Below are 24,318 nucleotides of genomic sequence, written 5' to 3'. Positions count from 1 at the left end.
GCCTGCTCTTAGCAGCGCTCCATCTCAAGCCGCAAGTTGCGGTCAGCGACAGGTCAAAAGCGGAAGCTGGTGTTAATCATCCCCCTGCCGGTCTTTTTTCGACTGCACCCCCGGAGGAAGAGGGGTCATCATGCGGGTCGCTCGGCGGTCGGTCGGCGGTGTTCCATCCGACCGAAGCACTGTTGTTTGTGGAATCGGCGACACACTAGTACCAGGAAATAACGCAATGAGACCGTTCTTTGCATTACTGGACTGTGCCATGGTCTCCCGTCAAACGTGATATGGTAAATTGGTGACTGTTGATTCCTCGCTGATGCCTGGTCCTGGTCCTCATCACAGGGAAGTCTCCAACTGTGGCCGACGACACTAGCCGTGGGGTGACGCCTATGTTGACCACCTTGTGCCCGATGCTTCTCAGGCGCCGGAAAGATTACCTAGGTGGTTCGCATGTGCGCTGGGATGGCACGCGATAGCAGAGCTACCGGTCACTTAGATCGAGATTTCGCTCATTTCAAAATACAATCGCTACCCTACCACTGACGGACTTGACTCTGAGACATTAGGTCCCCTTCAACTTGACGGCCTATGTCAAAAGGATTGGCGATAGCCGCTACTATAGATCGGCAAATCATCTAGACATAAGGTGGCCGCAGATTTCCCGGATCGACTATAAAGGGGGCTGGACAATCCGAATATGTACTCTGTTCTTTAGTCCGCAAGTCCAAAGCTGTGGAAGGCAGCTCTGAAAGAACGAGCTTGGCTTAGGGACCCGGCTCTAAGCTGGTTCCCGTGTCTTTGATCTCGCGTCGTGCAGTGGTCCCGAGACTATTGCATGAAGTCCCAAGACGTATCGTATCCTGACGCTGTGGTGGGCTAAACAACATCAAATAAGATAATCATAACGAATTGGAGCATGAATGGATGAGTCGATGACAGTGAGCATAGGGGATGGGCGCGGATCAGGGCACTGCGGCGGAATTGAACCCAGTGGCTCGCCTGAGCATTAGAGAAGGGTATCATCGGTAAATGTTGTACAAGTACAAAGTGGTGATAGTACATGACTGTTAGCGGCTCAAGTCTTGACGCTGATAGTCGGGTGGATCATTAAGCAGTCCCGTTGATGTCCATCTCGTTGACCGTCCAAGACTTGTCGACAAACTCGCGCTTTTCGCCGAGGAACACGAGACGCTCGGACTGCTTGTCCAGGGCATCAACGATATACTTTTGCGCGACGTCTCGGACCGAGTCCTTGGTGACATCAAGGAGCTGCTCACGCCGCTTCTGCTTCATTTCCTCGGTAATGCCATAGACGAACTGGCCCATGCCTTCCTCGTTGACCGCCCGAGGCGCGTCAACGCCTTGAAACACTGAGATCTTGGCGTCTTCGAGGTCCCGGTCGGACCACTTCTTGTCAACAGCCCACCGGCCTGCGTTACGCATAATGTTGACTGTGTTTAGAGGGTTCGGATCGCGGTAGGAATAGAAGCCGAAAATGCCGTCGAGGGCACGGGAGTAGGCACCCCCGCCGTACGCCCCACCCTTTTCACGAATTTCGTGGTGCAAATGCTTGTGAGTTAGAAGAGACGCGAGGATCTGAAGAGGGGCGCCATCTGGTGACGTGTAGGACACGGTCGGCAGGGCAAGTGCGCCATAGTACACCTGATAGGGCAGAGCGAAGAACGACTTGAGGTGTCTTGGAAACTGTGATGTCTGTCCGGACGGAAAGGCCACGGACTGCGAGGGTAACGAACCCAGAAATTTGGTGAGGGCGTTGCAGTTGGTAGCAACGCTCTCAGCATCGCAGGTAATGGCTGTCCGTATGTTTCCAATCAAGGCGATCCGCTGGATCTCCTTCAGCTTGGCAATCACATCTTCCAGCTGGTCAGACTCCGGCCGACTGGCCAGACTGGTCACCAACTTCACCTGAGACAAGCCACCGACTTGCTCCTTGAGGAAGGCATCCCGCGTCAAACCGGCTTCTGCGGCCCTTCGAGCAAAGGCATGCCCGGAGGAAGCGATGTCGTTGACGACGCCGTCAGCAGACGCTTGCAGGAGCTGCCGAATTTGCTGGGCGGCCTCGGGACTGTCAAAGTTGGTCTCGATTATTAGCTTGCGTAGCAGGTCGAACATTACTGGAACATTGCGGTCCAGAGCCATTCCGGTGAATATGAGACCTTCGCTGGCCTGCGTGAAGTCGGTCGGCCGAGACGCCGAGTGGTAACCGACGGATACACCGCCAGTTTTGAGCTTGATAAGGTCCTCCAATTGTTCCATTGTCATATCCTTGGTGCCGAGACGCATTATGGAATCGGTGAAAAGCGGAATGAGAGACCGGAGCTCATCGGGCAGATTCTCCAGCGTGTTGATAGCCCGGAAGTAGGTCAGGCCGTTTGTCGGCGCTTCGCGCAGTTGAAGCTTCACCTTGCCCAGCGTCTCATGCCGTAAAATGACGGGTTCCTTCTCGCGCGGGATATCTTTCACGTGAACACTTGGCAGGCAGCTGAGATCCTCCGTGTGCGACTTGCCCTGCTCCGAGAGAAGGGCCAGTTCTCGGGCTTCGAATGCGGCCTGCGCTTGCTCTTCGCCACCAACAGACTTGACAGCATCAGCGATTTTGCCTTTGAGGCGGGCTTCCTCCTCTTTCGCAAGCTCCTTCACAAAGTCGGGGGAAGGAGCCATCGTGAACGTCAAGGTGTTGTCATTCAACAGGTACTTATCCATCAGTCCCTCGAGATAGCCTCCCTTTGCGTACTCGGCCTCGAAAGCAGCCAGCGTGTCATTCCAGGCAAGTGAGTCAAACGGGTCAACGCCTGTGAACCATTTCGGTTTTAGGCGATGAAGCAGGGACATGCCGAAGTTGGCCGTCTTGTGCTTCAGGCCCAATTCTAATTGATGCAGATAGCCGTCAATCTTGGACCGTTCAAAGCCCTTCTCCCGCACTTTGCGCAGAATGTCCAGCACTGTAGGCTTCAATTTGGAGACATCTGCTTCCTGAACGCCGGTCAACCCGATGGAAAATATCCCGACCTTGGCTGAACTGTCGTAACCAGAGTTGGGGCTCCAATCGGTGCCCAGTCCTGTCTCGATGAGCCCTTTGTAAAGGGGTGATCCGTAGCCGTCGGTAAGCAAGGCTGAAATCAGAGCAAGCGAGAATGACTCGACAATGTTTGACGTGTCCCCAAGGACCCACGACACGGATGTCTTGAACTGCCTATTAGGATCCACCAGAGGGTCGACGGGGCCGAAAAGCTTGACCTCCCTGGGACCGCTGCTGAGATCTATTGGGCGGTGAATAGCCATGTCGGCCCTGATCTTGTCAAAGACATTAAGCTGGGCATCGATCTCTCTCAGATGGTCAGCCAGAGGCATGTCACCGTAGGTGAACAATTTCGCATTGCTCGGGTGGTAATGCTCAGCATGGAACTTTTTGAGCTGTTCATAAGTAAGGTCGGTGATCTTTTGGGGATCGCCGCCGGAGTTATTGATGTCTGGAAAGATGTGGTCTTGGAATCGGATATAGAACAGATAGCCGGCGTCCGACATCTGACCTTTCATCTCGTTGTACACGACGCCCTTGAAGACCAATTTGCGGTCCTCCGGCTTGACCTCGGCTCCGGCTGCAAGAGCCTGGGGATTCTCAGGCCCAATACGCCAGCCCTCCTGAGTGAAGTCGGATTCTTTGAGAAGAGGCCGTAGCGTCGCGTCAAGGTACACAGACATGAGGTTCTTGAAGTCCTGGGCGTTAGTGGTGGCAAAGGGATAAAACGTGTGGTCCGAAGCAGTGAATGCATTCATGAAGTTGGAGAGAGTGCGCGGCAGCATTTTGAAGAAGGGATCCCGTATTGGATACCTGCAAAGCGGTCAGCAAGGGGCATAACAGGGTGCCCTATATTTGGGGAGGGGTGTCACTGACTTCTCGCTGCCGCAGAGCGTTGTGTGTTCGAGGATGTGTGGAACGCCCGTGTCATCCGGAGGGTTGGTCTTGAACCCGATGGAAAAGACATTGTTGCTGTCATCACGGGCAATGTGTAGGTGCTCAGCGCCAGTCTTGTCGTGGCGCAAGTGCAGCGCCGTCAACTCCAGCTCCGGGACGTGCTTCGTTCGCAGAAGCGTGAAGCCATGGATCTTCTCACCAGGCTTGGGCGAATGCAAGAGCTCTGTCACGACTCTTGCGCCCCGTTTGGCCGTGGTGCGAAGCATGCTGGCAACGGCGAGCACGGTGTAGTGGTGATACTTCTGGACATGGGCTACCGCCTAGGTCAACCTGGAAATTCTGAAATGGATGGTTTGAACGGTTCAGGTTTGGTTCAACTCAGTCAAAAAATTACGAGGAAGAGAAGTGGACCTTCGAAAAAATGTTATCCGAGTACCTGGCTCGAGCCTGGCTCCCAATGCGAACAGACGTGTATTTTTGTGGTTCTCATTGGTCTTTGGTTATCTGCCAATGGCCCCCAGTTTGCTCCGAATATCCGACTGCTGGGCCTGAGCGGCAACTGCTTGCAGTGCAGTGGATGTCCACCTACTGAATCAGTCTGGTAACCTTCCCGGCACCTTTCCAGCCCGCGAGGTGTCAATGGACGCAGACAGACGATTGGTGCTCCACAGCTAAGGTTTTACGTAGCAGAGAGTCCCAGGTTTTCCGCCCTGGACGAGACTAATGCAATTGCGACGCCATTCTGGAGACGACAATCTCTGCAGTACTCGCCAACTCGCCCATTAGATGCATCCTGCCATTCTGTGCTACACAACCACAGAGTATCGATACCTGCCCTCGAGGTTCCTTCCAGACAGTTATACAGCAAACGGACGCGGGGCGAGGTCCCTCTGAATTTCTCCTAGTTGATTAATCAGTGCATCCGCGGACGGTCATTGTGGAAGGCATTCAGCCGCCTTCGCGCACGCGAGCGCATGCGACTTTGTACGGGTGCTTTCGTCTGTCAATAAGCGGGGAGAGCATCGGCCGCCTCTTTGGACAAATCCTCAAACCGACGACCTAGACGACTTCGACGGCCGGCCCACGATCCGCTGCCATATTTTCGCGCACGTCCCCATCCCCAAAACCTCGACGAAAGCGGTAACGAGTCATCAAAAGTTTTCGGTGACGCCGGGTTCATACTCTCCACATCACTCGATCAACGCAATGTCGAACGCCAGTCCTAATGTGGCAGCCGCCACAGCGCCTGCCAGACCTGCGACGCCGGTAACGAACGGAACCCCGGGTGCTCCGGCACCCGACGCGACCCCGGCCGGCGGACATGTCTCCAATGGCCATGACAATCGCCCTGCCCCGGCTCCGCCCGCAAATGTTTCCGGAAAGAAGGGGAAACAGAAAAAGGCTCCAGAGCCGAACGAAGCGTCCAAGCTTATAGCGCAAAGGATCTCGCAGTTAGAACTCGATGCTGCCGGAGAGAAGGATCAGGAAGCCGAGATTGGTGCGTTCTCAACCCCGCCTTTCGCCGTACCCGGTGGACGATTTGGAGACAGTGTCTCGGGGATGCCCTTGAGCGCTGGGAACTGTGCTCGTACTTGGACCACGCGTGGCGCCGTGCGGTGAGGGGTTTTGCAGTTGTAGCATGATAAACTGACCGGACTATCCTACAGAGCGGGAGGTTAAGAAGGCGAATAGGGAGCTACATAGCCAAACCTCGCGGATGAGCGACATCCAGAAGATTGAGCATCTTACCAAACGATGTTCCGACCTGCTGTCCGAGATGAAGCGGCATGAGCGCGAAAGCATTAAGAACAAGAAGCGCGGCGACCAGTTACAGAAGGATAAAGATAACAGCAGGAACGAGCTGAACAAGACCACGTCTCTGAAGGAAAAGCTGGAGAAGCTGTGCCGGGAACTCCAGAAGGAGAACAACAAGTTGAAGGTCTGCCCTACCACCCCGGCGTTGGTTGTCTGGGTCTGGCGTGCTGATCGAAGTTGGGCGGACAGAATGAGAATAAGACGCTCTCCGACACTCAGATTAGGAGCCAGAATACCTGGGACGAACGGTTTTCCGGTCTTCTTAGGCGGATGGACGAGTACCAAGAAGAAAAGGACAACCCGCGCAGACAGGTCATCGACATGGAGGTTGAGGAGGTGTATGTCTGCGGCCCCTGCCTTTGGGATTTGCGCGTGCTCACAGTTGGCAGGTTCGCGCAGCGTTTCAAGTCCTTCATCGACCAGTACGAACTTAGGGAGCTCCATTTCCATTCGCAGATGCGAACGAAGGAACTTGAGGTACAGTACAACCTGGCCCGGTACGAGCGCGAGAAGAAGAACTACGAGGCCGAACTTGCGCGCTCGAAACAGTTGAACGCACAGGTGCAGACCTTTTCCAAAACGGAGGCGGAGTTGAGGCAACAGCTCAATGTATATGTGGACAAGTTCAAACAGGTCGGTCGCGAACTCCCCTTCAGCCGCCAAGCGTAGGTACTGACGATGCGCCCCAAGGTCGAGGACACTCTCAACAATAGTAACGATCTGTTCCTCACGTTTCGCAAGGAGATGGAGGACATGTCCAAGAAATCCAAGCGTTTGGAGCGCGAGAACGAAAATCTGAAAAGGAAGCACGAGCAGGTGAACGGGAATATTCTCAAAATGGCCGAGGAGCGGAACAAAAACCTGGCCGAGATTGAGGATCTGAAGAAGAAGCTGGAGAAGCTGAACGGCATCATCAAACAGATGCAGCAACAGGGTCGCGGCATCCCGCAGGGATTGACGGGGACGGTGGAGAATGGGTACGCCGAGGGGGATCTGGACGGAGACGAGAGCGAGTACGAGGATGACGAGTACGACGAAGGCGAGGACGAAGAGGTAAGCGACGAGGCCGACGAGTATGACGATGAGACGGAAGACGAGCTCCATCATCAGCAGCAACCGCAGCCGTACGGACCTGAACGCCCTCCCGTCCCGGCAGCAGCAGTTGCGACAAACGGTCACCGCTAGACGGGGATGGCGATGGATGGGTTCAGTCGTAATGCGTTCGTGCACGTCGGATGCCCTCGGATCTTGCGAGTTGAGCCTCCGTAGAGGCGCGACGGGCTGGGCGGCACGACAGCGGTGCTGGGCCCTGTAAGTAGCAAACGTGTCATTTTGTCATCCAGGCTTGTAGCTCAGCGCTCATCCCTACACTGTAGCGTCAATGCAATACTTATACTCTGCCAAGCCAAGCTCCCTTGATTGATACTTTTTTGCAGAGTTGTAACTAGTGAACATCACGACTGAGATGACGCCTAGGATGGATTTATTCAGACAGCATGCGTCTAAGCTGACAGGCCAGTCCGTTGTGCTCCGTTGCGCAAGGGATTCTCCCTCAATCTTGTAACAACCTGGGGTTTGCTGTAGAATGTCGGGACTACACTGGCAGACTAGACACTGGTAAGTTGTAGGTACCGTAATGATATCATCAGCCAGGGTGGTTGATTATAGAATTACCGAGGATGAAACGAGGAAACGGGGCATGTTTTCACCTCCACTGCAATTTATGCACCACAAGAAGGGACAATGTCACAATGGAAGCAGCGATGAATCAGTATAAGCATATGGTCTGTACCGGTAAAGGCAATTATCCAACTAGCTACCTAAGCCTTATCCATCGGCTCGACTTGCATCAATCCATCATATGCGCAGTCTCCCAATCAAGCAGCCCACTTCAACACACCCTCACACACTCAAAGTGCGATTGAATGAGGCCAGCTTGAAACAGCCTCCTGGAGGGCTTGTGCCTGTCGCCGATCTCTTGGATCTCCGCAGGGCTTTTCGCCGTGTCGTTCCCATTTTTATACGAGCAACTGCTGTTGCAGCGTGTCGATGCTGCTGTGCTGGCCTTTGCGCTGCCCCAGCTGCAATAGCTACGAACCGCCAACGTACATTGCAAGATAGGAGTCTCGCTTCACTCGTACCTTGCGATTTCGTCGCTATCCACTCGAGCCACTCATCATTGCTACGCTAATCACGACTTAATTCCGACCAGAAATTGACCCTACATCAGGCACACCCGCTCATTCGGAATACACCTCATCTCATCCGCCGACCGAGTCAATGATTGATCGGATTCACTGTATGCTGCCCACGTCAGCCGACAAGGCTCCTGCCCTCGCCAACGCCACCACCTCCTCCCCTTGCCTTGCCAACTTGACGCAAGCAGAGGAAGTTAGCCTATAACCACAGCCACCATTCCAAGTACCAACAACCTCGAAACCATCCGCCGCACCCTCAAACCCAAACATAAACAACGAAAAACAAACGGAGACCGCAAAAAAACAATGGCTTTCATCCAAGACCCCCGCCTGCGTCAGCGATGGAACCAGATCTCGCACAACACGGAGGCCATCACGTCGGACGCGGCGGCGGGCATCTGGACGTTTGGACACCGGTACGTGAACCCGTGCCTGGCGGGGCTGGCGGACGCGGTGGATTCGTGCACGAGCGTCTGCCTCGGCGACCGGGAAGAGCGGGCGCGACGGGCGCGGGAGCGGGACCGGGGCGCCCGGCGGACGCGCGCCGAGTACAGCTTTGACTTTTACGACGACTGGGACGACGACGACTTCGATTACGGTTATGGCTACGGCTACGGCTACGGCGGGGATTATGGTGGGGTGGGAGGAAGCAGCTCGTCCGGTGGGGGAGGGGACGGTGGTGGTGGTTCTCGCAGGTTGGACTGGGATCGCTTGCTGGCCGGTACCGGCTCGGGCAGGCGGGGGCACCACCACGAGAGCGGCGCCGGGGATGTTATTGACCAGCCGAGGAGGAAGAGGGGTATGAGCTACGGGACACGAGGGGTCAGGAGGAAAGCGTCAGGGGCGGCCGCATCCGAGGAGGACGATCCAAATGTCATCCCGCGCACGGCGCCGTTGGGGTTCTTGGGAAGGCTGCCGTTCAAGATTGTGGGGTCGCTGAGGTATAAGCCGTCCGCGGCGAATCTCAAAGACCATCCTGGCGGGGGTGCGGGTTTGTTGCAGGGGTCTCGCGGGGATGGCGCTGGTGAGGACGAACATGAGCCGTTGTTGAGGGCGAGCGAAGACGAGGATCATCGGAGGCGAGGTGCGGGCGATAGCGGTCGGAGGACGTCCCCAGCACGGCGATCGAGACCTAGGAGTGATACTACCGAGTCTGGGGACACATCGAGCTCGTACCGGTCGCGCGGGGATCTGTTTCCTAGCGATGGTGAGGGAGAGGAGGATGCGGTGCCGTTGGACGATGAGTTTACGGTGGCGCTGGAAAGGGTGGATGATCGGAGCAGTAACAGGACGCGCAGTAGCAAGGGGAAGCGGCCGGCAGATAAGGACAGGGATAAGGGCTTATCGAGGACAGTCTCACGGACTACGCTGTCGTCGTCGACATACACGCTAGACGAGGCCAAAGGCGGCAATGCCTTGTCTCGAAGTGCGGAGGACACCGCGCCGGTTCCCTCGCTAGAAGATCTCCAGCGGGAAGAAGAGCAGGCGCAAAGGGAGGAAGACGAGGAAATCGAACGGAAGCGACAAGCGGCATCGCAATTGGCCCAACAGCGCGGTCTGAGCAAGGATCAGCTAGCCGACGCGTCGGAGGAAATACAGGAGACGAAGGATGACTCGCTGGATCGGGAAGGTCACGCTCCGCCGGTAGAAGATCCAGCGCCAGATGCGGCTTCGGCAACTGCTGATGGGAATGATCCCGAGGTGAAGGAGACGAAGCCGGCGCCGGCGATCCTGGAATCCCTGGGGCCACAAACGAAGAATAACATGGAGGGACGACCCAACGAGAGTAGATTTGTGCCGGCGCGGCTGCCTTATTTTGGGTGATTCCAGGTTTTAAGTCTCAATTAACGGGGGAATTGGACCCGTTGCGTGTGTTATGGTATCTTACGAAGTCATGGTTTATGACAGCTTGAACGAAACAGTTTGGCAGGGTTCAGCACATTCCCCGCAGCAAGGAATGAAGCGTGCTGTAGATAGGCTGGATGCTGACAAGGGCACGGTGCCTTTCCACGTGCTGTGTGGTTTTGTACGGAGCTTTGGAGTTTGGAGTCTGGACTGTCCCAGACCCGACGGTGTTAGATGAGGTACCCCTGGGCATGATAGACATGGCTTGTATAATTATGCACATGTTGTCTTGGTTAGCAATTTGAGTTGGGACCGGGTCCGCCCTAGCTGAGTGAAATCGAGCTCGTGTTCGAGCCGTGGTTGTTCTGGACAAACTCAACCCAGATCTGTCCAGATTGTTTATCTGGTCTGGCGTCGGTGAGGTGAGACCCCCCAATCCCGGCTCCGGCGGTGACGTGCAGATGCCTCGGCTTTGCCCGCTCTGCAGCTCCACAGGCACGCTTCCCCGCATCTTGGCACCTCCCAGATCCTGGCTCTCTCTGTGGCTAGCGCCGCGGGTGGAGCACGGCGGCGGCCGGGGAATGGCAACGGTGTAACCGGGGGTCACGGAGCGTGACATGTGTAGTCCCCTTTTGCGCTTCAAACTGTAATAAGTCTTCATGCTACAGCTTGAGTATTTGAGTCTATCATTCCCTATCAAATTGTCTTTTATTCCCCTCGTCTATGAGTTGGATTTTGTTCAGATTCGCGTCGAAGTCGCAAAAGTCAACGGCGCTATTGTACCTCGTCAGGAACCCCCTTACCATCCATCCCTAGATGAAAACCTAACCTCCAACCCCATCCTAGCTTCATTTGTTTTTTTTTTGTCTTTAGTATACCCCCAGTCCTCCTACAGCCACAATGCTTTCCCCCGGCCCCATCACAACCCCATTAACCACCCTCCTGGGCATCCAGCACCCCATCCTGCTAGCCGGCATGGCGCGCACGTCGGGCGGGCCCCTGGCCGCAGCCGTGTCCAACGCCGGCGGGCTCGGCGTGATCGGGGGGTTCATGTACACCCCCGACCAGCTCCGCGACATCATCGCCGAGCTCAAGGCCAACCTGCGCGACCCGGGCCTGCCCTTCGGCGTCGACCTGGCCCTGCCGCAGCTCGGCGGCTCCGCGCGCAGGACCAACCACGACTACACGGGCGGCAAGCTCGACGAGCTGATCGACATCACCATTGCGTCCGGCGCGAAGCTGTTTGTAAGCGCCGTGGGCGTGCCCCCCAGGGAAACCATCGACCGCCTGCACGCTGCCGGGATCCTGGTCATGAACATGGTCGGCCACCCAAAGCATGCCGTCAAAGCGCTCGACCTCGGCGTTGACATGGTATGTGCCCAGGGCGGCGAGGGCGGGGGTCATACGGGTGACATTGCAAGCAGCGTGCTGATCCCCGCCGTGGTGGACGTTGCGCGGCGGTACAGGCCGCCGTTGCTGCGGGGCCAGACGGCGCTGGTGGTGGCGGCGGGCGGCATCTGCAACGGGCGCGGGCTGGCAGCGTCGCTGATGCAGGGCGCGGCGGGCGTGTGGGTGGGCACGCGCTTCGTGGCGAGCGTCGAGGCCGGGTGCAGCGCGCAGCATAAGGAAGCTGTGGTCGAGTGCGGTTTTGAGGATACTGAGAGGACGTTGGTGCTGAGCGGGCGGCCGTTGAGGATGAAGACAAACGATTACATCCGCAGGTGGCACGCCCAGCCGGACAGGATTCAGGAACTGTGCAGTAAAGGGGTCGTGCCCATCGAGCACGACTTGGAGGAGGGGAACGAGATTGATGTGCCGCATCTTATGGGCCAGGTGGCGGGCGCTATCACGAAAGTGCAGCCCGCAGGGGAGATTGTCGCAGAGATGGTGGTCGAGGCGGTAGACATGTTGAGGCTGGGAACATCGTATCTGAATGAAAACAAGGGGAGCAAGTTGTGACGGGTGAACAATATCTGTGCCTGTTTCCTCAACGCCCATCTAAGGCCAACCATGTCCATATTCGGTCCGTACAAACTTGACTCTCGCTTCACAATTTCCTAGCAGGCCAATCCAATTTCCAGCATCGAGGTGCCATATCCAACGATAGCAGAGGTACAGCATAGTGAGCATACAGCCCCCTTACTCCTCCCTACCCCTACCTTTCGTTCACCCCCTCCTCCTGTCCCTCCCCGTTCAAGACTGCCCACCTCGCCTTTCCAAGGGCACACTGCCAACGGATCCAGTACGTCCAATCCAGCGCAGCTACCCTGGGCATAAGGCCTTCAGCAAAAACGAGCGAATCCACAACCGCCACATCCTCAATGCCCGCGGCCTCAAACAGCCACCTCACGTTCTTCCTCCTCCTCCCACTCTCAGATCCCACCCCGCCACCGCTGGTATCGCTACCACCACTACTAATACCACTAGCAGTAGCAAAACCCTCCGTATCCTCACCACAAAGATAGACCCTCGCGCCGGAGCCGCTACCAAAGCAGAAATGCCTGGCCTTGCTCAGATCGGGCGTTCGCCTCAGCAGCTCCCGCCCTTCTGCCGAGGCGAGGAGTGCATCAGACAAGCCGATAACGTCGCACGAGAAGTCGACGTAGGTCGGTGAGACCCGGTAGTAGCGGTACCCTTTCGAAGAATGACATCGCCCGTCCGGGATGAGGCCTGGACGGTAGTGCCTCAGCGCGACCGCCCGCGATTCCGAGTTGACCTGGAGGAGGGTTGGCGGCGCGACGGGGCAGGTGAGGGCGTTTGAGGGTGGCTTGGGCCCGCGCGACAAATCGCGGTAGGTCTCGTCGGGGTGTTTGGGCTTGCGAGAGGATGATTGGGGTGAGAGCTTACTTCGGGTGCGCGAACGGCGCTGATGGGGCGGGTGGCGGCGTCTGGGTCGAAAGGTGGAGGTGAATGAGCTGGAGTCGGGATCACTGTCTGTCCCCCGGCTGCTGTCTGGCAATCTGAGAATCAGCAGTCGGGGACCGGGGAGGGCTTCGGTCCATATCTGCTGGCGGAGTTCGGCGGGGAGGCGGTTGAACTGAGGAAAGGTCTTCGGCGTGCCAGGGAGGGGTGGTTTGAAAGGGGAAGAGGTAGGGAGGCTGGCCCGGATTGTGGGGTGAGAGCGTACGAGACCTTCCTCTCTCAGTTCGAGGAATTCTTCCTGCGTGAGGCGCGCGTATAGCATGCACCGCTCAGTGAGCCAGCTATAGAAGGCGCGGAGTTTGACAAACAGTCGGAGGAAATAGGGTTGGTTAGCATCGTCATCCGGGATTGCGCTGGCTACGGCCGTTACTGATGTGACTGCATTCGTAGCCATGTCGATGACAGGTGTCCAGGAAGAGATGGTCGAAAGACCCAAACCGGGGTCCAACATCTTGCCGTCGCGGAGACGTAGTCCAAACTTGACAAGTACAACGACGGGCTGAAATGAAGGGGAGAATGATTGCTGAAGTCATTAGGGGGTCGGCATAAGTATTAACTCAGGAAATGCCGCCTCCGTAGAGCCACTCGGGCAACGTCAGCCATCTTGATTCGAAAGCCCTGGCATCTGCATCAGGGTATGCACCGTCCGGCGGTCCGGAATGGTTGACGGATTGTCGGGAAGAGGTCGGCCCGCCGGAGAGGCGGCATCAAACACAGTTTTGCGGTTCCATATGGGCATGATTTGCAGGAGGCAAGAAGGCGGATCAGACGTTGGAGGGGGGGAACTGCCTTCCGCCTTAGCTGCTGATCAAGGTTGCCGCTAAGTCTCTCGGGCCCGAGACTCGGACTCCATTCATCGCGGGCTTGGCTGCCTGCTCTAGTACCGGTGGCACCAGCCGTCATCGGGCATGTTGCTGCGCGCAGTAGTACAACACTTGAGCACTCAGACAGTCAGACAAGGCGAATGGGCCTCTCAAGGGCTAGCCGTTCTTTCTGAGAGCAACTCTCTCCCAGGCGGTGAACTCGGACGCCAGTCGTGGTAATCCTGGGTGTTCTGGTGGCAAGAGCTGGAGTTGGGAGGAAGGGAGACGATGATGTTGCTTGTATTATATTTGATTCATCGAGTCATTAAGAAGTGGCAGCTTCCTTGGAGGTTTCAAATATCAGATTGGCTCGTTCCAATCACTTGATAGTCAAAGCTTGAGAACGTTGGCCTCCAAATCTGGGCCATTCGAACCCCACCTCTGCGTCCTGTCATAAAGGTGCCACATAATACGGCACCGGGACAGCGAGGCGTATGCCTACCACGCCATATGTGGAGAATCCGAGTGACTGGAAGAGCTGGACGGAGGTCGCACGGTCACGTCCCATGTCAGCAGGGTCGGGACAAATATCTCCTTGTCAACCCTGGGATCGATCGTTGCCAGCACTCGGGAGCTCAAGCGCAAGGGCATCGCTGAGACTAGATGTGCTGGAAGGGCGAAAAAGTGCCAGTGGGCTTAGCAGTGTCTCACGGCGGGCTTGCACCTCACCAGACGTCGCTGGGGTCGACCTCATGCTTCTCGCCGTCCTCCCTTATATGCTCCCTCTTCACGTCTCTCTTCATTGGCTTGCGCATGTCGTAGGCATCTTCGCTCGGGAGACTGGGGTCCCCCAAGTTGTCACCATAGTAGTCCTTGACCACGCGGTAGATGCTGTAGCCCATGCTCTTGTAGAAGGCAATGGCCTTGTGGTTGGTTGTGCGCACAAACAGGTCGACAAACCAGGCGTTGTTTGCATCAGCAGCCGCCTCAAGCTGCTCCGTTAGCAGCCTGCCGATGCCGAGACGTCGTGCCTCTGGGGCCACCGTCACGGCAGTGATGTGGGCGTGCCAGGGCAGGTAGTGTTCCGAGAAGCGGTAGACGTCAGGCGAGGACTCGAGCTTGCCCATTACTGCGGAGAGGGTAGCCAGATTTAGCCAGGTTGATTCGGGGCAGAGCATCAAGCATAATGAGAAGGCAAGAGGCGCTCACTATAACCTATAATGTTGCCGTGCTGGTCCTCGGCGACCTGGAAGAGTGATGGCCATTTTGCGTAGTATTGCAGGTAGAATCCGAGCTCATATGTCTCGGTGAAGGGGTCGAGGTTGCATTTTGACAATTTGTTGAGATCGTCTGGCCGAAACCGTCGAAAGTTTGCCATCGCATGGGAAGCCCGAGCAAGTAAGGCCTGAGCGAGGTTGTGTGCTGTTGCAAGGACGGGGAGCTTCTTGATGAAGCAAGATCTTTACTTTAGACGGTGAGACTGGTCTGTGACTGGCTGGTTGTGGACCCTGCCCCTGCCCCTCACTGAGTTGCTGCCCCTCGCCGCTGCCCTTGACTGATGGATAGGTACTATACGGATCCAATACAGCTGCAATTCGATACCTTCGCTGCTGTGTAATGTATGCACACGTGGCTAGGACTCCATGAGGAAATGTAAATGTGCACTTAAGCCAGAATTTGACTTGAGATGTATGTCCAATAAATGCTTCAAGTCTGTCAAAGATTATTGGATCATGGCCGACAAGCCCGAATACATTAGGTTGCTATTAGATGATTTGAAGGATGTGATATGTATTGTATCGTACTTTTACGTACTGTTCAGTACATGCGTACAATCCCTTGTTAGGTATCACTGGGCTACCTCTGTAGTGCAGGTACTCCAGGGGTAAGACATCGTAATGTAATACCTAACCCTGTCAGTTTCTGGTCCTGCAATCCTACGGTAGTTGTTCCGGGCCTTTGCTGACGCAGCCAGCTGTTACAGCGGCAGTCCCGTCTGTGCTGGCCCAGAAGAACGCCTGCATTCGTGGAACATGAAAATACGGACTAACTGTGGCCCAACGACGTTGGGAGCTCAAAACACTATTTCGCCTTCTACCAGTCCACATTACCTATCAACAAGAGAACGACGACAACATATTCGTCCGTGCCTTGCTGATCCCGGAACAAAGCAATCCAGGGCGGTTCTGACAATAGCCATCTTTTACCCTGTTAGGTAGAACGTCAACGCTACTCGGTACTCGGTATCAAAGGCCCAGCATTAGGTACTCGACGAATCCGAACTCGAGCGCTCCGGTACTTCGTATACCGGTTCGGTTGCTCAACTCCTGGCACCTGAAAAGCGCACGGCTGTCGATGCAACGACCGAGATTCTGACATCGACCGAACCCCAGCCCTCTCCGGCCTGCGCGTTCGACGAGCACTCACCCCTTCTCGCAATCATCCAGGAACCTGGAAAGGGGAAACCAAGCATCGTGTTTCAGCCACCCGCGCGCATTCGCACCGCCGGCTTGGACCAAGCGGAAGATCCACCAGAAACAAACAAAACCAAGTTACGGATACCTTCGCGCCAAACATCACCTCACCTCCCAGAAACCCCCAACACACGCCATATTGAAACAGCAATGTCCTCCCCGCAACAATCCCCGCGGCATTCGCGCCACGACTCGCTCGATTCCTACTCGCCGCAGCTCCAATACCAATACCAATTCCCACAAGAACGCCGCCAGTCCAAGGCCTCGGCCTCGTCCTTTGGCGGCGAGCCCAGCAGCTCGCTACGCAACAGCTACGCTGCCTCTGACGCTCTCGAAAGCAGCGGCGGCATCGGCGACGGAGGAGGGGGTGGTGGTGGTAGTGGTATAGGGGGAGACGGCGGGCTGGGAAATCTGGCTGACGAGTTGGCGGGCGCGTTCGATGACGACTATGAGGAAGGGTATGACGACAACTACGAGGAGGGAGAGGGGGAGTATGCGGACGAAGATGGGCCCTCGGTTCGGGTTGACGGTCTAGGAATGCGGGAGGAAAGCGGGGCGGATGGCCGGGAAGGAAGAGAAAGTGGCGATGGTGGGCGGGCGCCGGACGGGGCCGGGAATGGTGAAGCCAAGAGGGGGAGTTTGGGGGTGCCGGTGCAGGGGAATGGAAGGGGAGGAGGGCATCACCGCCGCGCACCGAGTGAATACGACGGGAGCGAGTACGGGAGCGAGTCAGATCTGGAATCGCCTGGTATGCCGCCAAGATTGGTTGATAAGATGGATGAGGTGGAATCCCTGGCCCGAAGGGGTGCTGAAAAGAACGGCTCAGCCTCAGACGGGGCCTTTGCGAGAGTCACCGAGGGGTTGAGGGATCTGGGGTCACAATCTGGTGTTGAGGGCGGCGCTACAAGGTGAAAACAGACCACCCCTGCCGCGTAGATGCGTACGGTTACGGCTAACAAAGACCTGAACAGACTAATAACCGCCCACTCGGCCCTGACCACCCACCTGACGCACCAGACACGGCAGCTGCACAACCTCACCTTCCCGCTCCTCTCGCCCCTGGTCGCGCCGCCAGACCCGGAGACCATCGACGCGCTCCTGCCCATGCTCGTGTCGCTGTCGGACTGCATGCCGCGCCCCTCGACGAGTGCGTTCCAGTCGCTGGCCTCGCTGCACTCCATCACGGCCGACCTGGTCCAGACGCTCAACTACCTCTCGGACACGCTGCACATGTCGCGCCAGACCACCACCACGGCTACGCGCCGCCTCAAGAGCGCCCGCGACCTCGTCGCCGAGATGCGCCGCGACGAGGAGCTCCGCGAGCAAGGGGAGCGCTGGCTGGCCAGGGGCAACTGGGGCGAGCGCCTGCAGAAGCGCGAGTGCGCCCACGTCTGCGGCGAGGTCGTCGGCGGCTTCGAGGAGGTCTGCAATAGCTGGCGGAAGAGGCTACTTGCTCTTGCAGAGTCATCACAGGCTTGACATTTTCGGTCGGGTGTTTTATTTCCGGGCTGAGGGAGTTGGGCGAGAACATAAGGGGGATTTGTGCTGTGGTCGTGTTGTCCTTTACCCCCCTTTTTTTGGCTTTGCATATACCGGCGGCTAATACCATGATCTACATGTTATACAATCTTGCGGCGCAAAGACAAAGACGGCGTTTCTGGCAGTGAGGAATGACGAGGGAAGGGCAAGCTTGGCGGACATGTCATGTTTGACACATAGATGCGGCATAACCTGGAAATGCTTGTGGTTGCTGGTTGTCGGCGCACGATACACGGAGATAGATGAATGGACGTGATTGACTGCGTAGCTTGGTCACTCGACATAGCATGATGCAGGTCTTGTTGGCTTCCAAAGATCTCCGCATATATGGCGCGAAGTAGATCGGTCTATCAAGATCTATATCTCTTCAATCCTCCATGTCTCTGTCAGAGCCTGATCCGTTCGACGCCTCATCTGAGCCGCCATCCTCCTCATCATCCTCGTCCTCCCCGTCCTCATCCTCTTCATCTTCCTCTTCGCCTTCTTCATCCGCCTCCAGCCCGTAGTCGTTGTAGAAATGCGAGAGAGGCTGAACCTGCGTCTTGTAACCCATGGCAGAGAGCGCCTTCACCATGTTCTGCAATGAATTGTCAGTGTCAACCTTCCACTGAAAGAAACCCTGGGTTGCGGACTCACCTCCTCCATGATTGGAGCGCATGTTACAACGACATTGCTCTTCCCGGGTTCGAACACGGGCATGATGACGTCGCGCATCACGGCACGAATCTCATCCCGAGTGACCTCAGCCACCCGAGCCAAGATCTTGCGATTCCAGCCCGGTTCGAGCCCGCGAACAACGCCGATTACATAGTTCTGCTGGGCCGCAGCAGCCATAGTCGCCTGCTCCTCGGCAGCACCAAAGACGACGCCGCTGACCGCACCCTCGACCAAATGCCTGTCGAGCGGCATTTCGCCCGAGGCGAGCTTCGCCACAGTAGCGCGGCTCGCCTCAATCGCCTTGCTGGCATCAGGAGAGCGGTACACTTTGAACTGAATGTAGCCCCCGTCGACCTCGCGCGAAAACGAGACGCCGTAAGCAAGGCCGTTGCCGCGAACGGCATTCCACAACGGGCCTTCCACAGCCTCCAGATAGCCAAGTGCAACTAAGTAGGCAGGCAGTCGGGGGTCGGAGTACGACTTGAGCCCTATCGCCGAGCTCACGCTGTACGAACTGTCAAGGGTTGTCATGGGGATGATGACGCTACCGAAGCCGCCTGGTGCCGCTCCCTCTTGGCTCAGCATCGAATGGAGCTTGGTGATTGGCAAAACATCCTTGGTAGGGTCGAGGTCCGGATGCTTGGTGAGTATATCCCAAGTGTTGACGGGGTTTGAAAGCTTGGCGACGTCTGCTGTGACAAGGATGCGCATGTTCTCAAATGCAAAGAGACTCCGTCGCAGCTCCTCGAACCACGATAATACTGTCTGAGGTTCCTTCTCGATGAGTTTCTTGAGTCGACGTAGGTAGACAGCCTTAACCAGTGTCCGTTTTGCCGCGAGATATGATTCAGGCTTGAGGTGGATCGCCATATCGACCTCCTGTGCCATCGCTCGTCCATCTCGCTTCGCCTCGGGAATGTCTGCAAGGGCTTTGACAATGGCAGCCTTGATCCGAACGGGATCGAATATAACGTCAAACATCAGAGTGCGCAACCAGCTGACGACGGTTGCGTACTTATCTGGATCTACCTGGAACTGCAGAGCAATGCTCTCGTAGTCGCCCAGGCCCATCCGGCTGGCTGAGCTGATATGGTAGCTGATGGTGTCCTTCTCAAGCTGCTTAACCACTTCCTCAAACTCCATGCGTTTGCCGTCCCGTACCACAGGCGAGTTGAAGAAGTTGTCTGCAAACAATGGCAACAGCGGCTTGTATTTGACCGGTGTCTGCGACATTCCGACATGAACCGTAACGTGAACAAAGTTGGTGGGAACGTCTTCAAACTGCACAAATAGGGGCAGTCCTTGGGGTGCAGAGTCTATGGCCTTTTGCGCCGCGTTGTCGAGAACACCCAAACTCCGGGCTTTGCCCGACCTTGCCGTTTCGGATTCGATAAAATGGATGGACGAGGTTCCTGGAACAGGCCAGCGGTCGAGCACTTCGGGCGGGATTGGTTTCTCGTTATTTTTCTTTGCTTCCTCGAGCCTTTCCCTCAACGCCTCAAGGCCAGCGTTTCCTAGTTCCTCTTTTCTCTTTGCAATGCGCGCCTCCTCATTCGCTTTGAGAGTGTTGGCAAGCTCCATTGAAGGCTTGCCTAGAATGGAGATGTGGTGGGCATCAGAGATCCATTTCCTCAGGAACTCCCTCCACTGCTCGTCAGTCCAGGTGTCCAGGACGTCGTACTCGTTCAGGTTTTCCAGGTCTTTCAGCGTAGACCCGTCACGCTTCCCAAAGAGATAATCCGTGATCAGGTTCGTGGCGTAAAACTGTTCAGATCCCTCAGCCTGAAGCTTGACCTGCCGTTTCTCTCGCTGTAGGCACTCTTTGATGTAGTCCATGTCGAGAGGCTTCGAGGCTATTTCCTTCAGAAGAGAGATGAGGCGCTGCTCAACGAAGGCGAGCTTTTCCGTGGCTACGCCGGTGGGCTGGAACCAGATGACTGAATTTGGCCGGCTATCCCACCAGTACGAGACAGAACTTGCAAGCTGCTCCTTTTCGACCATGGTGTTTTCAATGACAGACACGGACGACCCGCACAGGTACGTCATGAGGATGTTTACCGCCGTACCTTGCACCTGGTCAATGCAGCTGGGACCAAAGAAAGCCACGACGATCTCGCCGGTTGACTCATCCTCCTCAGGAAACTCGACCGTCTCCACGACGGTGCTCTGCAAAGGTGGCGGCTGAGCAGAGTCAACAAAGGGGCTGGAAAAGAAGGTGTCAGTCATGATAGTCCAGCGCAGCCTGGAGCCCTGGGCATCGGAAGAAAGTAAGCCCACCGTTTAAAGTTTGGGTTCGGAGGTGGGACATCGTCTTTGATGCTCTCTTCAAAATCGTCCAGGATCCTTAGCAGATCATTGTGGTCGGCCTCGCCAATGATGATGACTGCCAGATTTTGAGGCTGATACATGGCTTTGTGAAACTCCCGAATCCTGTCTGGGGTAAGGACTCGGAGTGCCTCCATCATACCGCCAGTCTCATATCTGAACCCAATGTTCTCCGGGTAGAGCAGTCGGCGGGCTCTCAGATCCATGAGCTCGCTGCTACTGTACTGAAGGGCCTGCATTTCGGAGTAGACCACACCGGCATCGTTTCCCTCACCATCGATGTGGTGGACTTCGGTCAGGCAAGCATCATCGGTAATGATGGGAAGGATAACATGCTCCAGATAGACGGGCAGGATCTGGGCGAAGCCGTCCCAACCAGCGGTCTCGAGCGTGTATGCCGTGTGGTCGACGGCAGTCCAGGCATTCGTGTTCGAATAGGCCCGGCCGGCCAACTTGTCCAGGAGCCCCTTGTACCGGTAGTTCTTGGAACCCATGAATACCAGATGCTCCAAGGTATGTGGTGCACCAGAGTCGTCAAAGATCTCGGTGGCTAGGGTGAAGTAACCGTTGACTTTGGGCCCGTTACGGTCGGCCACAATGACCTGCATGCCACTTCTCTCAGACTCATACTGGGTTATACCAGTTGGGGCATAGTTGGTGCGGAAGCTTTGGACCTTCCGGAACCGCGGTTTCTGTTCTTGGGGGGTCATGTTTGCGATAGCCAGGTTCTGCATAAGACCTGCGACGTAACTGGGAATCAGATCAGAATTAGCTCCTTTCCAGGCACAAAGTTCACGTCATGAACGGGTAGGGCATAGAAAGCAAGGCTCTGGACGAACCTAGAGCGGTTTCACCAACTGAGGCTCAGTAACAATCAAGGGAATACTAGGAGACACCAGCGTAATAGTCGCCTACCCATACTCGAGAGTGGGTTCCCGCTCCAAGGTGCTTTTGTATGTGTCAACCATGACCGTGAAGGCCATGAACAGCACCCATGCTCCCAAGCTCCTTTTGACGAGCATCTTGGTGTGTGTAGTGACGGGTGAAACAAGGAAGCAGCAAACACGGGGGACTCATGGAATAAACCAGGAAGGGGAATGGAGATGAGAGGCAGAGGGGATAACAGTTGAGAAAAGGGGGAATATGGCTCTGGAACCAAGATTGAATTGAGACTATGTATGCTGCTGGTGAAGGAGTCAAAGGACCTCGAAGGTGCCACAATGTAAAAGGTGAGGGGCATCAGGACGAAGCAAGGGCATGCACTGGATTCAGTACTCAAGTAGTGCTGACAACACACATACCGATGTTGGCCTCTCAAATGCAGGCCGCCCGCAAACAATCGCCGCTTTTGCTGCCCGGCAAGAGAGCTGAAAACCAATGTCGTCGTAACTGTGCTACTGGCCAGTGCCCCAGGTTATTCGACCTAGTGCAGGCACAAATGAAGAATGGAGCCAGAGTCAAATATCAACTGACGACCCCGACCTCGGGGACCTGTACTGCAGTGTGCTGTCGTACAGTGCTTGCCCCTCCTTGAAATTGTTCAGATGGGATACAGTTGGCGGTGTAGCAGTTTCGGTGTTAGGATTTGGAAAGGAAGAAGAACGTACAAGTAACCGATTCTGAGCAATCACGGCAGTTGTGAAGAAGAGAAGCTACTTAGCAAGTTGAAGTGGGCGCCTTCCACAAACAGCCACACCAAACATGTCGGGAGTCTCTTCACATCCCGGCGGGGCACGACTTGAGTTTCCGCTCTCACCCCGCCGCCCCGCTGGCACCAACAGTACCTGTATCTTACTCAGACGGAGCCAAGACTATGAGTAGTATCTCACTGTTCTCACATGTAATTATGGATCCATCAGCTTGGTACCGGAATTATCTGATGGCGAGTGAGCTGCTGATTGGCTCCGGATACGCTGCAAGCGCCTAGATGTTGACCCCCCTGATTACGCGAGGGAAGGTGGTGTGAGAAGGCGATATTCTCTAGGTCCTATCCAAGCTGCAAGCGGTGAAGCTGTAGTCAGAATTGGGTACGCCAGTATCCAACCATCTACAGCCATATCATAAGCCATCTAGATAACCCCCTTACATTGTTGGATACCGGTCCAAGGCCCAGGACTTCAGAAGTGAAACAAGATTTTCAACCGTTGGCGTCCACTTAAGGGTGGTGGCGGGCTTGAAATTGTTCAGATACTACCCCTTACTAGAAAGGGAGGCAGCGGGGATATCTAGGAGTACAACGACCTCAGGCATTGTCTCAGCGTCAATTCACTCCACCCCAGAATCTGCCATCGAGTCCTCGGCCTTCACCCTGCGCGTTCGTCCCATGCGCTTATTCGGAGCTTAGTGGCCAGCACGACGAGACTCGGCAATGACACGGTTCATGTCGTCGACCTTGGCCTTCGCACGGCCAAAGGTGCCCAGCTACAGTATGTTAGCAGCAGTTCCAACTAGCAGTCCAACTTGGCAGTCTTACCTTCTTCTTGGCGAGCTTACGCGCCCGCTTGTCCTTGCTGTTGCGGAGCAGTTCGATGATGCGGCGCTCGTAAGGAGCAAGACTGCCCATCCCCAATCGTTAGGCCCCGTCCCAAGTCCACCCATCAGAACGAGGACAGGGAAAGAGCAACATACCCAGCGACCTCCTTGACAAGGTCGCGAACGAAAGCAGTCCGCTTGCTGAGGTGGCCCTTGGTGCGGCTCACGCGTTGCTTGTTGACGCGGGCCGTAGTCTTCTGCAGACGGGCAAGAGTAGGTAAAGATTAGCCAATGTGTCCATCATCCGCGTATATGCTTCGATATATCCATAGAGGATGAAGCAAGTGCAGAGATCCTCCACGAGGTGAGACAAGAAGGCTTATCTTACGTGACCCTTGTTGAGACCCTACAAATTCGTCAGTCAGCATTTTCGTGTCCCGTACTTTGCCAGAGCTTCGAAAGGCAGAATAGGACGATGCAGTCTGCGCAAAATCCAGACTCGAGCCTCTGACGGAAAGTTTGAGGACAAGACTTACAGCGGCAATGCCAGAGCGCGGGGTGTCCTTGGTAGCGGCCATTGTGACTGGTGATGCCGTGATGGTTGTCGTCGTGACGTTGAACAAAGGGAACCAGTGCAAACGCAAGAAAAAGATGATTTTTATTTTTGTGTGCAGGGCAAAAGTTCGCTGAGTGGAGTCGAATGACGCCTGCTAGCTGGCAGCTGTCGACACCTGTCTTGCTGTTGTAGGGGACTAGGGGTCGACCCCATTACCTAGCTGTCTGCTTTCTATCGGTCTGTGCTACTTGGCCGTGTTGGCGTCAGATGCTATCGATAACAAGCCGCGAGCAGGGGTATCCCTTTAATTGTAGAATAAGCTAACTTCTTGGCGCTCCATAAATACTTGGGGAAACTTTCAAGGTGCGTGTGTCAGCGCGTCTGTGCTAGGAATTTCAACTAGAAACTCTTATCGATCTCCCATGAGATATAGCGGATTCGAATCTTCTAAACGACTGTGGTCAGTCTTTAAAGCGACTAAGGTTACGGACTACTTACTACATCCGGCGAGGCCAAGCCATGCGCCACACAGCCAAATTTTGCAGGGCGCAACACTAAAGTACCTTGACTTCTGTGTACTGCGTGACCGCTCAATTGAAGTCAATTACTCAAGGTCTCACAATTCGCCTATACACAAGCCTAGCCAAATCGCTCAAAAACGTAATAAAATTTAAAGAATTGTAAAATCGCATATAAAAATACTACCCAACTATACCACCCATCCTCGCCTTCCTTAGCTTGCCCCCTCACCGCGCCCGTCCTATATAAGCGGCTACTA

At 55.7% G+C, this 24,318-nt stretch overlaps 10 protein-coding genes across 10 annotated transcripts; 4 read left to right on the top strand and 6 right to left on the bottom strand.

Moving 5' to 3' along the window:
• Positions 1-1,104: 1,104 nt before the first annotated feature.
• N656DRAFT_707089 (uncharacterized protein) lies at positions 1,105-4,200 on the bottom strand (the record flags this gene model as incomplete). Its single annotated transcript, XM_064811404.1, has 2 exons — positions 1,105-3,850; positions 3,914-4,200. 2 exons carry the CDS (start codon positions 4,198-4,200, stop codon positions 1,105-1,107), a joined length of 3,033 nt encoding a protein of 1,010 aa, XP_064671347.1.
• Positions 4,201-5,140: 940 nt separating this feature from the next.
• N656DRAFT_706970 (uncharacterized protein) lies at positions 5,141-6,934 on the top strand (the record flags this gene model as incomplete). Its single annotated transcript, XM_064811395.1, has 5 exons — positions 5,141-5,432; positions 5,602-5,873; positions 5,939-6,087; positions 6,139-6,382; positions 6,440-6,934. The coding sequence occupies 5 exons, from the start codon at positions 5,141-5,143 to the stop codon at positions 6,932-6,934; spliced, it is 1,452 nt and encodes a 483-aa protein (XP_064671346.1).
• A 1,163-nt stretch (positions 6,935-8,097) lies between these two features.
• N656DRAFT_598157 (uncharacterized protein) lies at positions 8,098-9,826 on the top strand. The gene has a single exon (XM_064810240.1). The coding sequence runs from the start codon at positions 8,254-8,256 to the stop codon at positions 9,769-9,771; it is 1,518 nt and encodes a 505-aa protein (XP_064671345.1). The 5' UTR covers positions 8,098-8,253; the 3' UTR covers positions 9,772-9,826.
• Positions 9,827-10,162, bottom strand: N656DRAFT_598158 (uncharacterized protein). Its single transcript, XM_064810241.1, has one exon. The coding sequence runs from the start codon at positions 10,073-10,075 to the stop codon at positions 9,881-9,883; it is 195 nt and encodes a 64-aa protein (XP_064671344.1). The 5' UTR covers positions 10,076-10,162; the 3' UTR covers positions 9,827-9,880.
• Positions 10,163-10,392: 230 nt separating this feature from the next.
• On the top strand, positions 10,393-11,882 carry N656DRAFT_777777 (2-nitropropane dioxygenase). Its single transcript, XM_064814885.1, has one exon. It carries the CDS (start codon positions 10,693-10,695, stop codon positions 11,749-11,751), a length of 1,059 nt encoding a protein of 352 aa, XP_064671343.1. The 5' UTR covers positions 10,393-10,692; the 3' UTR covers positions 11,752-11,882.
• A 65-nt stretch (positions 11,883-11,947) lies between these two features.
• N656DRAFT_796994 (uncharacterized protein) lies at positions 11,948-13,165 on the bottom strand (the record flags this gene model as incomplete). The annotated part of the gene is made up of 1 exon (XM_064817589.1): positions 11,948-13,165. One exon carries the CDS (start codon positions 13,163-13,165, stop codon positions 11,948-11,950), a length of 1,218 nt encoding a protein of 405 aa, XP_064671342.1.
• A 1,077-nt stretch (positions 13,166-14,242) lies between these two features.
• N656DRAFT_706838 (acyl-CoA N-acyltransferase) lies at positions 14,243-14,895 on the bottom strand (the record flags this gene model as incomplete). The annotated part of the gene is made up of 2 exons (XM_064811384.1): positions 14,243-14,646; positions 14,727-14,895. The coding sequence occupies 2 exons, from the start codon at positions 14,893-14,895 to the stop codon at positions 14,243-14,245; spliced, it is 573 nt and encodes a 190-aa protein (XP_064671341.1).
• A 1,246-nt stretch (positions 14,896-16,141) lies between these two features.
• N656DRAFT_788689 (uncharacterized protein) lies at positions 16,142-17,470 on the top strand (the record flags this gene model as incomplete). Its single annotated transcript, XM_064816709.1, has 2 exons — positions 16,142-16,899; positions 16,963-17,470. The coding sequence occupies 2 exons, from the start codon at positions 16,142-16,144 to the stop codon at positions 17,468-17,470; spliced, it is 1,266 nt and encodes a 421-aa protein (XP_064671340.1).
• Positions 17,471-17,838: 368 nt separating this feature from the next.
• Positions 17,839-21,510, bottom strand: N656DRAFT_598058 (uncharacterized protein). Its single transcript, XM_064810239.1, has 3 exons — positions 21,352-21,510; positions 20,465-21,262; positions 17,839-20,390 (listed from the first exon to the last, which is right to left on the bottom strand). Exons 2-3 carry the CDS (start codon positions 21,244-21,246, stop codon positions 18,098-18,100), a joined length of 3,075 nt encoding a protein of 1,024 aa, XP_064671339.1. The 5' UTR covers positions 21,247-21,262; positions 21,352-21,510; the 3' UTR covers positions 17,839-18,097.
• A 908-nt stretch (positions 21,511-22,418) lies between these two features.
• On the bottom strand, positions 22,419-23,576 carry N656DRAFT_777774 (ribosomal protein L36e). The gene is made up of 5 exons (XM_064814884.1): positions 23,521-23,576; positions 23,373-23,390; positions 23,141-23,241; positions 22,986-23,067; positions 22,419-22,933 (listed from the first exon to the last, which is right to left on the bottom strand). Exons 1-5 carry the CDS (start codon positions 23,560-23,562, stop codon positions 22,853-22,855), a joined length of 324 nt encoding a protein of 107 aa, XP_064671338.1. The 5' UTR covers positions 23,563-23,576; the 3' UTR covers positions 22,419-22,852.
• Positions 23,577-24,318: the final 742 nt, after the last annotated feature.

Source organism: Canariomyces notabilis, assembly GCF_033297395.1.
Source record: "Canariomyces notabilis strain CBS 508.74 unplaced genomic scaffold N656scaffold_7, whole genome shotgun sequence".
NCBI lineage: Eukaryota > Fungi > Ascomycota > Sordariomycetes > Sordariales > Chaetomiaceae > Canariomyces > Canariomyces notabilis.
This window is presented reverse-complemented; position numbering and strand designations above follow the sequence as displayed.

Excerpts from the sequence above, each read along its gene's own strand:
- N656DRAFT_598157 (XM_064810240.1), top strand. The coding sequence starts at position 8,254 with ATGGCTTTCATCCAAGACCCCCGCCTGCGTCAGCGATGGAACCAGATC.
- N656DRAFT_598158 (XM_064810241.1), bottom strand. The coding sequence starts at position 10,075 with ATGTGCATAATTATACAAGCCATGTCTATCATGCCCAGGGGTACCTCA.
- N656DRAFT_777777 (XM_064814885.1), top strand. The coding sequence starts at position 10,693 with ATGCTTTCCCCCGGCCCCATCACAACCCCATTAACCACCCTCCTGGGC.
- N656DRAFT_598058 (XM_064810239.1), bottom strand. The coding sequence starts at position 21,246 with ATGCAGAACCTGGCTATCGCAAACATGACCCCCCAAGAACAGAAACCG. Across the intron at positions 20,391-20,464 it reads CCGAACCCAAACTTTAAACG|CCCCTTTGTTGACTCTGCTC; the intron begins GTGGGCTTACTT and ends CTTCTTTTCCAG.
- N656DRAFT_777774 (XM_064814884.1), bottom strand. The coding sequence starts at position 23,562 with ATGGCCGCTACCAAGGACACCCCGCGCTCTGGCATTGCCGCT. Across the intron at positions 23,068-23,140 it reads CTTGTCAAGGAGGTCGCTGG|TCTTGCTCCTTACGAGCGCC; the intron begins GTATGTTGCTCT and ends GGGGATGGGCAG. Across the intron at positions 22,934-22,985 it reads GTAAGCTCGCCAAGAAGAAG|CTGGGCACCTTTGGCCGTGC; the intron begins GTAAGACTGCCA and ends AACATACTGTAG.